The 14,936-nt window shown below is 42.9% G+C and overlaps 1 protein-coding gene across 1 annotated transcript in view; it reads left to right on the top strand.

The window, feature by feature from the left end:
• Positions 1–14,936, top strand: part of TRPM1 (transient receptor potential cation channel, subfamily M, member 1) — a 116,811-nt gene that overhangs the window by 83,107 nt on the left and 18,768 nt on the right. Inside the window, exons 18-22 of the mRNA XM_010843394.1 lie at positions 1,223–1,515; positions 3,052–3,280; positions 8,557–8,676; positions 9,097–9,228; positions 12,029–12,157. Of these exons, the coding sequence (XP_010841696.1) occupies positions 1,223–1,515; positions 3,052–3,280; positions 8,557–8,676; positions 9,097–9,228; positions 12,029–12,157 (903 nt within the window). The remainder of the gene's footprint in view (positions 1–1,222; positions 1,516–3,051; positions 3,281–8,556; positions 8,677–9,096; positions 9,229–12,028; positions 12,158–14,936) is intronic.

Below are 14,936 nucleotides of genomic sequence, written 5' to 3'. Positions count from 1 at the left end.
CCAAGAGTCTTCTCCAACACCACAGTTCAAAAGCATCAATTCTTCCACACTCAGCTTTCTTTATAGTTCAACTCTCACATCCACACATGACTACTGGAAAAACCATAGCTTTGACTAGATGAACCTTTGTTGGCAAAGAAATATCTCTGCTTTTTAATAGGCTGTCTAGGTTGGTCATAGCTTTTCTTCCAAGGAGCAAGTGTCTTTTAATTTCATGGCTGCAGTCACCATCGTCAGTGATTTTGGAACCCCCCAAAATAAAGTCTGTCACTGTTTCCATTGTTTCCCCATCTATTTACCATGAAGTGATGGGACCAGATGCCATGATCTTAGTTTTCTGAATGATTACATGCCACATGTATGTTTCACCACCAGTTCTTCCAGTCATGAATGCCTTCCTTTAGGATTCTGCTCTATTATTAGGATGACCCCTCATAATCCCATGGAAATGGAAAGCATTGGCCTTCCATTTATAACACATACATGAGAAGACAAATCTCTTTCAAAATAGAACTCCTGCTTCCTTAAACTATTGGTAGACGTGTGTGCATACTCAGTCGTGTCCGATTCTTTGAGATCACATGGACTGTAGGCCTTCAGGCTCCTCTGTCCATGGGATTCTTCAACCAAGAATACTGGAGTGAGTTGCCATTTCCTCCTCCAGGGGATCTTCCCAATCCAAAGATCAAACCCCTGTCTCCTGCATCTCCTGCATTGGCAGGTGGATTCTTTACCACTGAGCCACCTGGAAAGCCCAAACCATTGGTAGAAAACCAAGATAATTTTCCTCCACCTCCTTCTACGTCTTTCCTATTAATCTCTGGTTCAGAGTGTTGGTATTTAAAGACATCCCTCAGGAAATCACTTTTGCGCTTTATCTCTCCCATGGGGTGATTTGGATTGAAGTGTTTTCTTTGTGTTCAGTTTTGCAGCTTCTCTTCAATTTTTAGAGGCTTATGGAAACAAACAAACAAACAAACCTGCCAACCCAGGAGTATAAGCTTCAAACAGTAGTATGCCTTTTCAGCTCATTTGATTTTCAATGGTTTACTTCTCATAATAAACATGTGCACCTTTTCAAAAGAATTCATAAGATGGGTGGACACATAGATGTACTTAAGAAGTCTCTCTGTTCCTGCAGACAGCGAGGTTTCCCTTCTTCCAGTTGGTCCTGAAACCCTTTACTGGCAGGACCACGGTAAGGGTGTTTATCTCCTCTCAGGATGACGAGCCGCCAGCCAAAGGGAAGAAAAAGAAGAAAAAGAAAAAGGAGGAGGAGTTGGACATTGATGTGGACGACCCGGCCGTGAGTCGATTCCAGTACCCCTTCCACGAGCTGATGGTGTGGGCTGTGCTGATGAAACGCCAAAAGATGGCGGTCTTCCTCTGGCAGCGGGGGGAGGAGAGCATGGCCAAGGCCCTGGTGGCATGCAAGCTCTACAAGTCCATGGCCCACGAGTCCTCCGAGAGTGAGCTGGTGGACGACATCTCCCAGGACCTGGACAACAACTCAAAGTGAGTGTCTGGAGGGAATGTAGAGCTCAGGGAGACCTGGTTGTCCTGAGAACCACCCCTTTTCCAGGAAGGGTGGCAAATGTGGTTCTCACTTAAGTATCATCACATTTAAAGCTTATTCATCTCTGCTTTGTCCTCCATTGTGTCAATATATTTCCTTCTGTCTTTCTGAGGCATTTCTGGACTGTCATTGTTTTTGTTGACTGTCTTCTTGTGCAAACTATGGAAATGCAATTTTTCATTAATTAATTTTTATGGGAGTATAATTGCTTCACAATGTCGTGTTACTTTCTGCTTTATAGCAAAGAGAATCAGTTACACTTATACGTGTATCCCCTCTTTTTTGGATTTACTTCCCATTCAGGTCACCATAGAGCACTGAGTAGAGTTCCCTGTGCTGTACAGTAGGTTCTCATTAGTTATCTATTTTATACCTATTTGTGTATATATGTCAATCCCAATCTCCTGATTCATCTCACCCTCCCTTCCATACATTTTTTCTCTATATCTGTATCTCTATTTCTACTTTGCAAATGAGATCAACTATACCATTTTTCTAGATTCCACATATATGCATTAATATATGATATTTGTGGAAAAACAATTTTAGACAGTATATCTTTATTGAAATATAGCTGATTTACAATGTTGTGTTAATTTCTGCTGTACAAGAAAGTGTATACATATATATGTGATTCTTTTTTATATTCTTTTCTATTATAGTTTATCATAGGATACTGAATATAGTTCCCTGTGCTATATAGTAGGACCTTGTTATTTATCCATCCTATATAAAAAAGCTTACATCTGCTAACTTCAACTACCCACCCCCTCCCTTCCTCAGTTCCAGTTGGTAATCACTGCTGTGTTCTCTATGTCCATGATTCTTTTTCTGGGAAATACAATTTAAATGCAAAGACAACAAAACTGATTTTCATAAGGAAACACATTCAGAGGAGTACAGCCTTAGTGAATCTATGCCCCTGGACTTGATCTTCCCAAGGACAGTTGGATAGGATGGCTACAGGGGGCTGGAGCTAGGTATTTCCCTACCCTCAGCTCAGTCAGGCTCTGATAAAACATCAATAGGTTGAACTCTGGTTAACTAGTTTTCCCCAGGGCAGGCTTTGTTAGGAAGAACAGAGTGCTATGGGCATAGTTCAGAATGGATCCTCCCCAGGCTGGCAGCATAAGGGGATTCTCCTCCTGTCTTCCCTGTGAGAACTCAGTGGGGCACCTGAAGGTAACACTCATGAAAGCGTGGACACACTTCTTTCTCTAAGCCAGGGCTCCCCAGACTTATTAATCTGCCGACTTGTCCTCATGGGGCCTCTGGAAGTCAGCCTCCGACATGGCTGAGCATGGACCCTGGCCCCTGGCTGTCCCCTTGGGGACGTCCCGGGAGCTCCCTGCTGGGAGAGGACAGGGAGTCACGGACTCTGTGTCCTGTGGCTCCGTGATGTCCCCATGGACACGGCTCTCTAACAAAGTGTGTGGCTGCCATTGCCTCACCCGCTCCCATCTGTATCTCGGCAGAGACTTTGGCCAGCTGGCTGTGGAGCTCCTGGACCAGTCCTACAAGCACGATGAGCAGATCGCCATGAAACTACTGACGTATGAGCTGAAAAACTGGAGCAATTCGACCTGCCTCAAACTGGCTGTGGCAGCCAAACACCGGGACTTCATCGCCCACACCTGCAGCCAGATGCTACTGACGGACATGTGGATGGGGAGGCTGCGGATGAGGAAGAACCCTGGCCTGAAGGTATCTGTGACGTGGCTATGTAGTGTCAAGTGACACCTGTGGGCTCTGACTCTCTGCCTGGCTGAGCTAAACACTTTCTGTGGATTATTTCATCCATGACTCTGAACAACCCCAGGAGGGAGACCCTGTGGCAATCCTTGCCTTACAGATGGAGAACCTGAACCTTTGAGATGAACGGACTCACCTAGGATCCCAGCTGTAAGGTGAAGGGCAGCACCTAAACACGGGTGGTCTAACACCAGAGCCCAATCTGCAGCAAGACTAGCTTGTGAGCATGGAGTCCACTCTAACGAGTTGTGCACCCCTGGCCATCCACTCACCACTAAGGCAGGCACCTGAGCTCTGTGTCTATAGATTGCCTTATGACTCTGAAAGTACTTGCTATCATTTTATTATTATTTTCATTGAAATATAGTTGATTTACAATGTTGTGTTAGTTTCAGGTATACAGCGAAGTGAATCAGTTATATATATATATATATATGTTAGTTTCAGGTATACAACGAAGTGATTCACTTCATTGTATACCTGAAACTAATATAACTGATTCACTTCGCTGTATACCTGAAACTAACACAACATTGTAAATCAACTATATTTCAATGAAAAATAATAATAAAATGATAGCAAGTACTTTGGCAACCCACTCCAGTGTTCTTGCCTGGAGAATCCCAGGGACGGGGGAGCCTGGTGGCCTGCCGTCTCTGGGGTCTCAGAGTCGGACACAACTGAAACGACTTAGCAGCAGCAGCAGCATATTCCTTTTTTATGTCCTCTTCCATTATAGGTTTTTGAGCATAGTTCCCTGTAGCTGTAGCTGTAGCTACAGCTGTAGCTCACCAGGTTTCTCTGTCCATAGGATTTCCCAGGCAAGAATATTGGAGCAGGTTGCCATTTCCTTCACCATTGGATTTTCCCAACCCAGGGATAGAACCCACGTTTCCTGTGTTGCAGGCAGATTCTTTACTGATGAGACACCAGAGCAGCCCATGTAATCTCTAGGTTCATTCATGTTGCTATAAATGGCATTATTTCATTCTTTTTTATGGCTGAATAGTACTCCATTGTATATATGTACTACATCTTCTTTATCCATTTTTTTGTTGATGGATATTTATGTTGCTTCCATGTCCTGGCTATTGTTAATAGTGCTGCAATGAACAAACATTGGGGTGCATGTATCTTTTTGAATTATAGTTTTGTTCAGATATATGGCCAGGAGTGGGCCTGCTGAATCATTTGGCAACTTTATTTTTAGTTTATTGAAGAACCTCTATGCTGAACATATCTATGAACCAGAAACAGACTCACAGACATAGAGAACAGACTTGTGGTTGCCAAGGGGGATGGGCTGGTGGGTGAGGGAAGGATTGGGAGTTTGGAATTAGGAGATGCAAACTAGTTTATATAGTATGTATAAGCAACAAGGTCCCACTGTATAGCTCAGGGGACTATATTCAATATTCTGTAATAAATCATGACGGAAAAGAATATGAAAAAGAATATATGTATAACAGAGTCAATTTGTTGTACAGCAAAAATTAAACCCAATATTGTAAATCAACTATACTTCAATAAAATTAAAAAAAAAAAAACCCAACCAAGGTCTGGTCCAGCCTCAGCATGCAGCTGCCAAGTGGCAGAAGATAAGAAAGGCAGAGGAGCACCCCCAAGTCCACTCTGTGATCAAGTCTGCAGGTCCATATGTTCCAGCTCTTCAACCCATAAACAAACAGGGTACATATGTTCCCTGGCAGTCCAGTGGTTAAGACTTTAGGTTCCCAATGCAGAGGGCACTGGTTCAATCCCCGGTCGGGATCTAAGATCCCACATGCTACCTGGCACAGCTGAAAAAACAAAAAGTAGTTGAATATATATACTAAAAAGTAATTTTTAAACATGCCAGAATTTAAAGAGTGAGATTAAACTGTATTGTCTTCAGCAGCACTGTCCAACAGAAATAAAGCACATATGTGCTTTAAATTTAAACTTTAAATATTCTCATTACAAAAAGATTTTTAATAGCTATAAAAAGTTTTTCAAGTACATTGTAAAAAGTAAAAAAGAAACAGCTGAAGTTAACTTTTAAAACTTATTTGTTTATTTGGCAGCACCGGGTCTTAGTTCAGCATGCAGGATCTTCAGTCTTCACTGAGGCATGTGGGACCTTTCAGTTGCAGCATGTGGAATCTAGTTCCCTGACCAGGGAGAAAACCTGAGCCTCCTGCATTGGGAGCATGGATTTTTAGCCACTGGACCACCTGGGAAGTCCTGAAGTTAATTTTAATAATATGTTGATTTAAACCAGTAGGTACAAAATGTTTTGAAAAGGAAAAATATCATTAATGAAATAGTCTATATTCTTTTTCTGTACTAAGTTGAGATTTGGTGGGTGTTTTGCAATCTCTTCCTTTTTGTTTTTTAATCTAATACTTTTTTTTTTGGATATAATGTCTATCCATAGGTATAAATATTTGTAAGCATCAAATTTCCTTCAAAGCATTTTTAATTTGCAACATAAATATGTAATTATTGTAAAGCCAGGATTTTTTTTTTTAAATTTAATTCTTTGACTTGTTCATATCATATGCACATATTAAAAAATTAAAACTGTTTATGGGACTTCCCTGGCAGTCCAGTGGTTAAGACTTCACCTTTCAAGTGTGGGTTCAATCCCTGGTTCCATCCCTGGTTAAGGAGCTAAGATTCCACACGCCTCTGGGCCCAAAAACCAAAACATAATACAAAAGCAATATTGTAACACATTCAATAAAGACTTTGAAAATGGTGCACGTCAAAAAAATAAAAATAAAAGTGTTTAAAAATGTGACAAGTCTCTCTGCTAACTCCTGTCCCTCATGTGGCCTATTCCACCCAGTGGCAACCACCGATATTTGTTTCTTGGGTATATTTCCATATGTAAAGCTAATATGAATACTGTCTTTTCTTTTCGTGGTGAATTAAATATACTTACTGTTTTTCTTTTTCACAAAGGTTGACATAGTCATTGTTGTGTACCTTTTTTCCACTTCTCTGGGAACTCTTTCTGTATTACGACAGAGAACATTCCTACATTCTTACCTGCTTCCCCTGTTTTCCTTTACAGTGACTGTCACAGCTCAGGCCAGTCTCGAGTGCAAGTCACTCACCCCTGGGGGTGCTACCCTCATGGCCACCATGGCTGCTTTTGGACACACATTGTGCCTCACATGTCTGCTAGGTGAACATTCAGAAGGGGAGCTGTTGGCCCCATGGGGATATGGACTTGTGATCTTGATAGCCTTTCCTTCTGTGGAAGTGTCCCCCCCTGCCATTGTGCAGAGAGTTTTCCCACAATCCCACCAATATGGTGTGTGAACACACACTGGAATTTTTACAATCTAATGGTAAAAAATGAGATCTTTGCATAGTTTCTTTGAATGTCTTCCCCCCCGCCCCCGCCTTTTTTAAAGATGCTATCAGTTTCTTTATTGTTATTTTATTTTTGGCCACGCTGCACGTGGGATCTTAGTTCCCTGACCAGGGATCAAACCACTGGACCACCCAAAAAGTCCCTGAATATCTCTTATGAGTGAAAATGAACCCATTTGCTCTAAATACAAATGTCCCTAAGTTTACTGCTTTTGCCCATTTTTTTGCTGGGTTGTTAGAAGTTTCCTTCTGGATGTCTAGGAGATCTTTTCTAATTAGAAAGATTCGTCCTTTGCCTGTGTCAAGAGCTGCAAGTATATTTCCCATGAGTTGTTTTTTACTGTGGTGGTGATGTGTTTTTGCTGTGCAGAAGTTTGTGATTTAAGTACAAAATCTATTGATCTTTGCTTTGATTGTGTTTTGATTCGGGAGCATCATTAGAAAGGCTTTCTCCTCCATTTATGAAAGAATTCTCATGTGATGATTCTTAGTTGTTTAATCGTCTCTCTATGCATCCCCCTCCCCTATTTTCTTTCATGAAATTATTGAGCTAGACAAAGTTATTCTAGTGATTGTGTGAGATATGGATTCAAAGTAATTATTTTATAGGTGATCACACAGATTCTCAATACCATGCATTAAATAGTCATCTTTACTCCTCCCATTGGATGTGGTGTTTGTCTCACAAGTAATGACCTTTGTGAATTTGAATCTTTTTCTGGATTCTTCCACTCTGCTCCATTGTTTGGTCTCTTCATATACCTGTACTACACTGTTTTAAGTATTAGTGTTTTATAATATAATTTTTAGTATATGATAGAAATAGCCCCTTTGTGTTGTTCTTAATAATGGATGGCTGAGGAGAAATTTTTTTAAAAAATTAGGACTTAACATTGGAAACAGCTCAGTATTGGAGACACACAGCATAGCACTGATAAAAATGGCAAGAGTGGGACTTCCCTGGTGGTCCAGTGGTCAAAACTCCACAATTCCAATACAGGGGCTGGGGATTCGATCCCTGGCCAGAGAACTAAAATCCCACATGCTGCCCAGCATGGCTAAAAAATTAAAAAATAAAAACAGAAAAGTGTTTTTAAAAAAAAATGACAGAGGTCTCCATCTATAGGTTAGGCGATGCTTTTGCTGTCTAGGCTGAGCCCATGTTAAGTTCTTCTTTCTTATTTTCCCAGAAGAACGGAACCAATTTGTTTATTTTATAGAATCAACACACATGATTGAGAATGAGGACTGGTAAATCAGAATCTGTAATACAGAAATCAGGATTTCTATATTACATTCTTGAGGCAGAATTCCTACTTCTTCAGAAAACCTTTGGGTTTTTTTTGTTTTTTAATGTTTTTTATTATTGTGATAAAAGTCACATAATATAAAACATACTATTTTAGCCTTATCTAACTATACAGCTCAATGGCACTAAGTACATTCACAAATCCTTCTTTCAGGAGTCACATTCATCTTCCAACTCTTGGCCCATATATTCACATTTACATCTAAGTTATTTCTATTTAAAATATTTTGGTCTAATTAATTAATTTTTACTTACTATATTTTACTTTAAAAAATTACCTGCTTTGAAACTCAATATAAGATCTTCACTTTTTAAGTTAGGATTCCACACCATCCTGCTTGCTGTTCATCTTGAACAATGTGTGGTTGTTCACATTTCTCAGTGTCTGCAGTTCTATCCATGTACCAAACCGAATAAGCCACAGACCATCAGAGCAGAGACAGGGCTGCTAGCTTACTGAGGAATGCTGAAGCTCGTCATTTAAAATTTTACCTATACTGGGAAAAATTTCACGAGTTCTCATAGCTTAAAAATCCACTTTTCTCATCATACCTAGGTTATCATGGGAATTCTTCTCCCCCCAACCATCTTGTTTTTGGACTTTCGCACCTATGATGACTTCTATCAGACATCCAAGGAAAATGAGGACGGCAAAGAAAAAGAAGAGGAGAATATGGTCAGTGATACCCCTGACCATCAACCCTCATCTTCAAAATGGTTGCTATTTCTCTTGCCGTGAATTTAGACACTGAAGGAATACAGAACATTTGAGGTTGAACATCGTTAATGTATTTATTTGTTTTCCTTATACCTTCATTGGTGAAATGTCTATTCAAATCTTTTACGTCTTTTCTCTTTTTTTAATTTATTTTTTATTGAAGGATAATTGCTTTACAGAATTTTGTTGTTTTCTGTCATTAGCCATTGGAAAAATTCAATTATTAATAAATCACAATAATATGTCAAAGGAAAAAGAATATAGAACATTTTTATAATCCTTGATTTGGGAAGGTGCCTGTCTGTTGATTGTGGGGCTAGGGTCCCGGGAGTTTCCCATCTGGCAGCCTGCTTGCCATGTGCTCTGCTCTGTTTTCAGGATGCGAATGCAGATGCCAGCTCCAGAAAGGGGGACGAAGAGAACGAACACAAAAAGCAACGAAGTGTCCCCATTGGGACCAAGATCTGTGAATTTTACAACGCCCCCATTGTCAAGTTCTGGTTTTACACAGTAAGACCTCCCTTAGCATGTTTTAGATGTGTGAGAATCAAGAATAATGATTCTTCTTCTTCAAAAAAGTCCTCTTAAAAAAATCAATGGATTAAGATGAATTATGCAAATACAAGTGAGACTAAGATCCTCAATTAAATTGTATAACATCCCTAATATGCAGAATCTAAAAAGAAATGATACAAATGACCTTACTTACAAAACAGAAAGAGATCCACAGACTTAAAAAACAGACTTGTGGTTACCAGAGGGGAAGGATCGGGGGAAGGGATAGTTAGGGAGTTTGGGATGGACATATACACACTGCTATATTTAAAATGAATAACCAAAAAAGACCTACCATATAGCACAGGGAAAATTCTGCTCAATTTTACGTGGCAGCCTGGATAGGAGGGGAGTTTGGAGGAGCATGGATACATGTATATGTATGGCCAAGTCCCTTTGATGTTTACCTGAAACTATCACAACATTATTAATCAGCTACACTCCAATGTAAAATAAAAAGTTAAAAAAATCAGTGGATTAAAATGAATTATGCACATGAAGTGGGACTAAGTCAGATCTTCAACTAAAATTGGACCTAGATAGATAATGTTTATATACAGGAATGTGATCATTCTAGACCAAATATACCATTTCATAAAGCCAAATAATCATATTCTATTTCCTTAAGAAGAAGGACTTTTCAAATGTCTTATAGTAATACACACTTAGGAAAATACAGTTCTAGTCCAACAATGAACAAAGATGACTCATGTTGAGACAGCAAGCTCACAAATGCCATTTTTCAGAAGACTGATGGGATCACTCAAAGTGGAGTTGAATCCAAAGCATGAAATCCTGGATTTGAGGAACGAATCAAGGTCTCTGAACTGTGGCCACATACTCTCATCCAGCCCTATCTGTGGCCACTGTCTGGACGACTCTAGGAGGGCACTGTGCCTGGAGCAAGAATGGTCCAGTCTTACACGTGCAGATGGGCAGAGAAGTGGGGCAAAGAGACTGGAGCAATTTGGAAGGTTCTGAAGGAAACTGGGCTGGTTGTGGGTGGTCCTAGCAGGGGTGGTGGGCACACTGTGCCTCCCGAAATCACTGCAGTCTTCGGGAGGGTCAAGACTACTCATGAAGTCCCAGGTACCAGGGCACAGCCCATCTCAGGCAGATCCTGGCCATTAGTGGTTCCATTAGTGACTGGGTGTGAGCAGGTGATGGAAACTGAGGAGCCAGGTCCAAGGCCATGGACAGGGCGATGGATGTGGGTAGGCAGAAGGTGGAGGCAGAGTTCTGGGGCACAGCACCCCCGGGGCTACATGGGGACCCAGGCCAGTGAGAGCCTGGACACCCAACCTCTTGGTAGCCACACCTGAAGCCACAGCTGTCCATCTGTTCTGGTCAGAACCAGCTGAGGCCCAGGTGGTTCTGAGCCCAGGCCCAGAACCTGAGGTCAAGTGGATAAAGAGGGTGGGGCCAGGAGGATGACAAGCCTTGGGTGTCTCCCCAGGGCCTCTAAATGTAGCCTGCAGATGTAGGAGAGGGGGTCGCATGCTTTTACAGCTCAGGAGACGCAGTTTCAATCCCTGGGCTGGGAAGATCCTCTGGAAAAGGAAATGGCAACCCACTTCAGTATTCTTTTCCTGGAGAATCTCATGGGCAGAGGAGCCTGGAAGGCTAGAGTCCATGGGGTTGTAAAGAGTTGAACATAACTGATGTGACTGAGTACAAGGGGTTCCCAATGCAACTCAACTTTGAGAACTCTTGCTCTAATCCTCCTGCAAAGACTAGAAATGGGATGCTGCCTGTATCCTGGTAAAAAACCAATCAGGAAGGAGCCATCAAAAAAAAAAAAAAGACTAGGAATCACAAATGATCAATTGCTAGCACACACCTTACCCACACCACCAAAACTTCAGAAGGGGCCTAGACCAGAGGGGTAAGGGCTAAAGCTGAAGATTCTTCATCTTTGGAGTGAATCAACCTCACTCATCTTCAGATCACCTTCCTCAACCTCGTACCTCACTCCTGTATCACTCAACTCTACGTGCCTCAAAGATAGGGACCCTGTTGTGGGTGCAGCACACCACAGACAAATGGATGCTAATTAAGGGGCCTCAGGACCACCCGCTGGGTGTGCTGGGCAGATTCCCCATCGTCACCCTCCCCCTTTTTGAAACTCCCCAGTCCATTAGCAGTAGGAAGATTCAAGAAGGAAATTAGCAATGCAGGGAGGAGTCAGTAACATTTTCCAATTTCCAGGAATGTAGAAGGCATACCAGTATACTACTCAAAGTTTCTCTATTTATCATAATTTTGTGCAACTTCATAATTTCCCCATGAAGCTGATGTGCGTGCATGCGTATGTGTATGACTCTTTGCAACCCTTTGGATGGTAGCCCACCAGGCTCCTCTGTCCATGGGATTTCCTACAGAAGAATACTGGAGTGGGTTGCCATTTCCTCTTCCAGCAGATCTTCCTGACCCAGGGATCAAACATGAGTCTCCTGCATCTCTTGCATTGGCAAGCAGATTCTTTACTGCTGAGCCATAAGGGAAGCCCCATGAAGCTAACAGTAGCAACAAATATACTTTCATTTAGAGAATGGACTTTCAGCGTGCATGTTATGCTAAAGTACAAAATGCCTCCCAACCTGCCTCAAGGTTCTCTGACTGCACCTGTGATGTGAGTGGAAGGTTTCCTCTAATAGAGTCAGTGCACCTAAAAGTGAAAATTTGTTTTAGAAGATGTGTCCCCCTGTAAACAGGGTTTCAGAGCTTTTCCGGGCTGTCGATCTCTGTCTTTCAGATATCCTACCTGGGGTACCTACTGCTGTTCAACTACGTCATCCTGGTGCGGATGGAGCGCTGGCCTTGCCTCCAGGAGTGGATCGTCATCTCCTACATCCTGAGCCTGGCCTTGGAGAAAATTCGCGAGGTGATGCTCTGAAGACCTGTCCCAGCCCCACCCACCAATGACTTCAATTCAGATGTAGATTCTTTATTTATTTATTTGAATTCTTTTTGGCCACAAGGCATGCAGGATTTTAGTTACCCAACAGGGATTGAACTTGTGCCCCCTACAATGGGAATACAGTGTCCTAACTGCTGGATCACCAGAGAAGTCCTCAGATATTGCTTATTATTGCAAAAATGAGTCATGTAAATCCCAAGTGCCCTGGATGTTTTCTTTCCGGGTGTCACAATCCCAAGTTGATTCTGTTCCCTTGCAGATTTATATGCCTTCTGTTTCAAACTGAAACTGAACTTGGAAATCAGAACACAAAGCAGAGTAGATGGTGTTTAGTGATAAAAACAAGTCTGAGGGCCTGTAAAAGCAGCAGGAATTCTGCCAGGTACCTGAGATAAACACCTGACTCCAACTGGGTACAAATTGGGGCTCCATTTTCTGGGAGTTGAACGTAGACAGGGAGATGTAGGAGATGACATTTTTCTTGTAACTTAGGACTTTGAACCACCCTGTCCTAGCTGGGTCTCCCTCCATCTGAGGTGGGGATTCTTGTGCAAGTGGTTTATTAAAGGAGAGCTTTCAGGAGAGAGGGGAGAAGGAGCAGGGTGGTCAGGCCGGAGAGGGGACAGGGCTGAGGGAGGTGTGGCTTCAGTGGAATCTGTCCCTGGCCTCATTGGCAGGGGACTCTGAGTGTATTCAGTACTGTAGAGTCTGTTCCATCTTGACCAAAGGGACCTGAGTTTCATACCCACATGAGTCAGCCAGCGGGGCCTCTGGGTAAGGGCTCCCATTGCCCAAGGGGGCAGGTGGGAGGGAACAGTGGCCCTTGCAGCAGGTGGGGGCTGGGCACCTCCACCCAGAGGAAGCCTCCAGCACCTCTGGGTAGGCTTCCAGCACATCTGCTGCAAACCCAGGAAACAGGGTTTTCAACTAAGTGTTGAAAAAGGACAGACACCAGTTCATGCACGACTCATATCACGGGGACTTGAAACTCATGTATCTGAGAGGGCAGCCTTTGCAGGTGGCAGAAAAAGTGTGGGCCAGGTCCTTTTCTTTCTAATATCACCTACAGGTTTCAGCTCATTATATCAGCTTATAAAGGGAAAGCTTACATCCAAGGAAATGGCAACCCACTCCAGTATTCTTGCCTGGGAAATTCCATGGACAGAGGAGCCTGGCAGGCTACAGTCCATGGGGTCGCAAGGAGTTGGGCACAACTGCACGACTAAATAGCAACAATACACCCAAGAAGAAATGAACTTGAGGTAACACACAGCAGATTTCGTATTCTTTCTCCCACTGATAGAGAAACAGTATTATTTATTTTGCAATATATTTTTTTGTATTGACCCTTTCACTGAACTGAAAAATTATTACTGGCAACTTCTTCCCAGGAGAGCTAATTAGATGCTGTCAGTCTGATGACAGCCCCACATGAAAAGTGCCAGGTCTAAAATGTTACAACTTCTTTTTTTTTCTGGCTGGGCTTCATTCAAACCCTGCGCATGCTACAACAGGGATTTCCCAAGTGGCCTGCGTGCCATCTCTAGTGCCACTGTGAGCTCACTGAGCACCAGCCCTATGCTAAGACACTGTTCTTTACTGCAAAGAGCCCACTGTCCTTGCCCCCCACCCACAGTTATAGGAAAGAGAGCAGCAGGCATAAGTCAGAGCACATGAGTTTTTAAATTAGTGAATGCCTTCTGAGTTGGCTTATGAATAGCCACCACCCCATTCCACCCCTGGGGTCCCCAGGACCTACCAAGAAACTCCATAACTAAAGGGGCGCCACCTTTAAAGACCCCACCCTGCTGCACACCGCAGCTGCACCTATGTTTGCTTTGTGTGTGCCCCTGCATGCTGCTTGTTAAATATTTTCAGTTTTACTAGAGGAGAGACATCACTTTGCTGACAAAGGTGTGTGTGTGTTAGTCACTCAGTCATGTCCAACTCTTTATGACCCCATGGACTGTAGCCTACCAGGCTCCCCTGTCCATGGAATTCTCCAGGCAAGCGTACTAGAGTGGGTTGCCATTCCTTTCTCCAGGGGATCTTCCCAACCCAGGGATTGAACCTGTGTCTCCTGCATTGCAGGCATATTCTTACCCTTTGGGCCACTAGGAAAGCCTCTGAGAAAGTGTTCTTTTAAGCTGCGGTAACTTTGAAAGGGTAAGATCTCAAGCAGGAGAAAATGAAGCTCAGCTTTCCCCTGACTTCTCATCTCCGAGTTACAAAGGAATCTGGGCTGAGTTACCCATTCTATCCCAGTCCCTCCATCTCCTGTGGGTGGACGCCCCTCTGTGGGACCACATAGGTTTATCTCTGCTCTAGGGTTTTCCTCCTGGACTAACTCTGGAACACGGGCTCACCGGCACATGTCCAGAGAATTGGAAAAGGGGTCAAAAGGCAGCTGCTTTCATTACGACCAGAGGGACATAACTCAGAAGGCATTTCCTGAGAGTTTGTGAAACTAGGAATCCAAAGGAGTCTTGTGGAATTTCCCTTTCTAGATATTTTATCTGCCTAAGAAGATGAGTACTTAGAAATCTCGAGCAGGAAAGGGGACCAGATGCCCTGGAATGCTGCTGTGCTGTGCTTAGGTGCTCAGTCATGTTTGACTCTTTGTGACCCCATGGACTGTAGCCCACCAGGCTCTTCTGTCTGTGGGATTCTCCAGGCAAGAATACTGGAGCGGATTTCCATGCCCTCCTCCAGGGGATCTTCCCAACCCAGGGATCGAACCCAG

This window comes from Bison bison, unplaced genomic scaffold (assembly GCF_000754665.1).
Source record: "Bison bison bison isolate TAMUID 2011002044 unplaced genomic scaffold, Bison_UMD1.0 scf7180017864181, whole genome shotgun sequence".
Lineage (NCBI taxonomy): Eukaryota > Metazoa > Chordata > Mammalia > Artiodactyla > Bovidae > Bison > Bison bison.
This window is presented reverse-complemented; position numbering and strand designations above follow the sequence as displayed.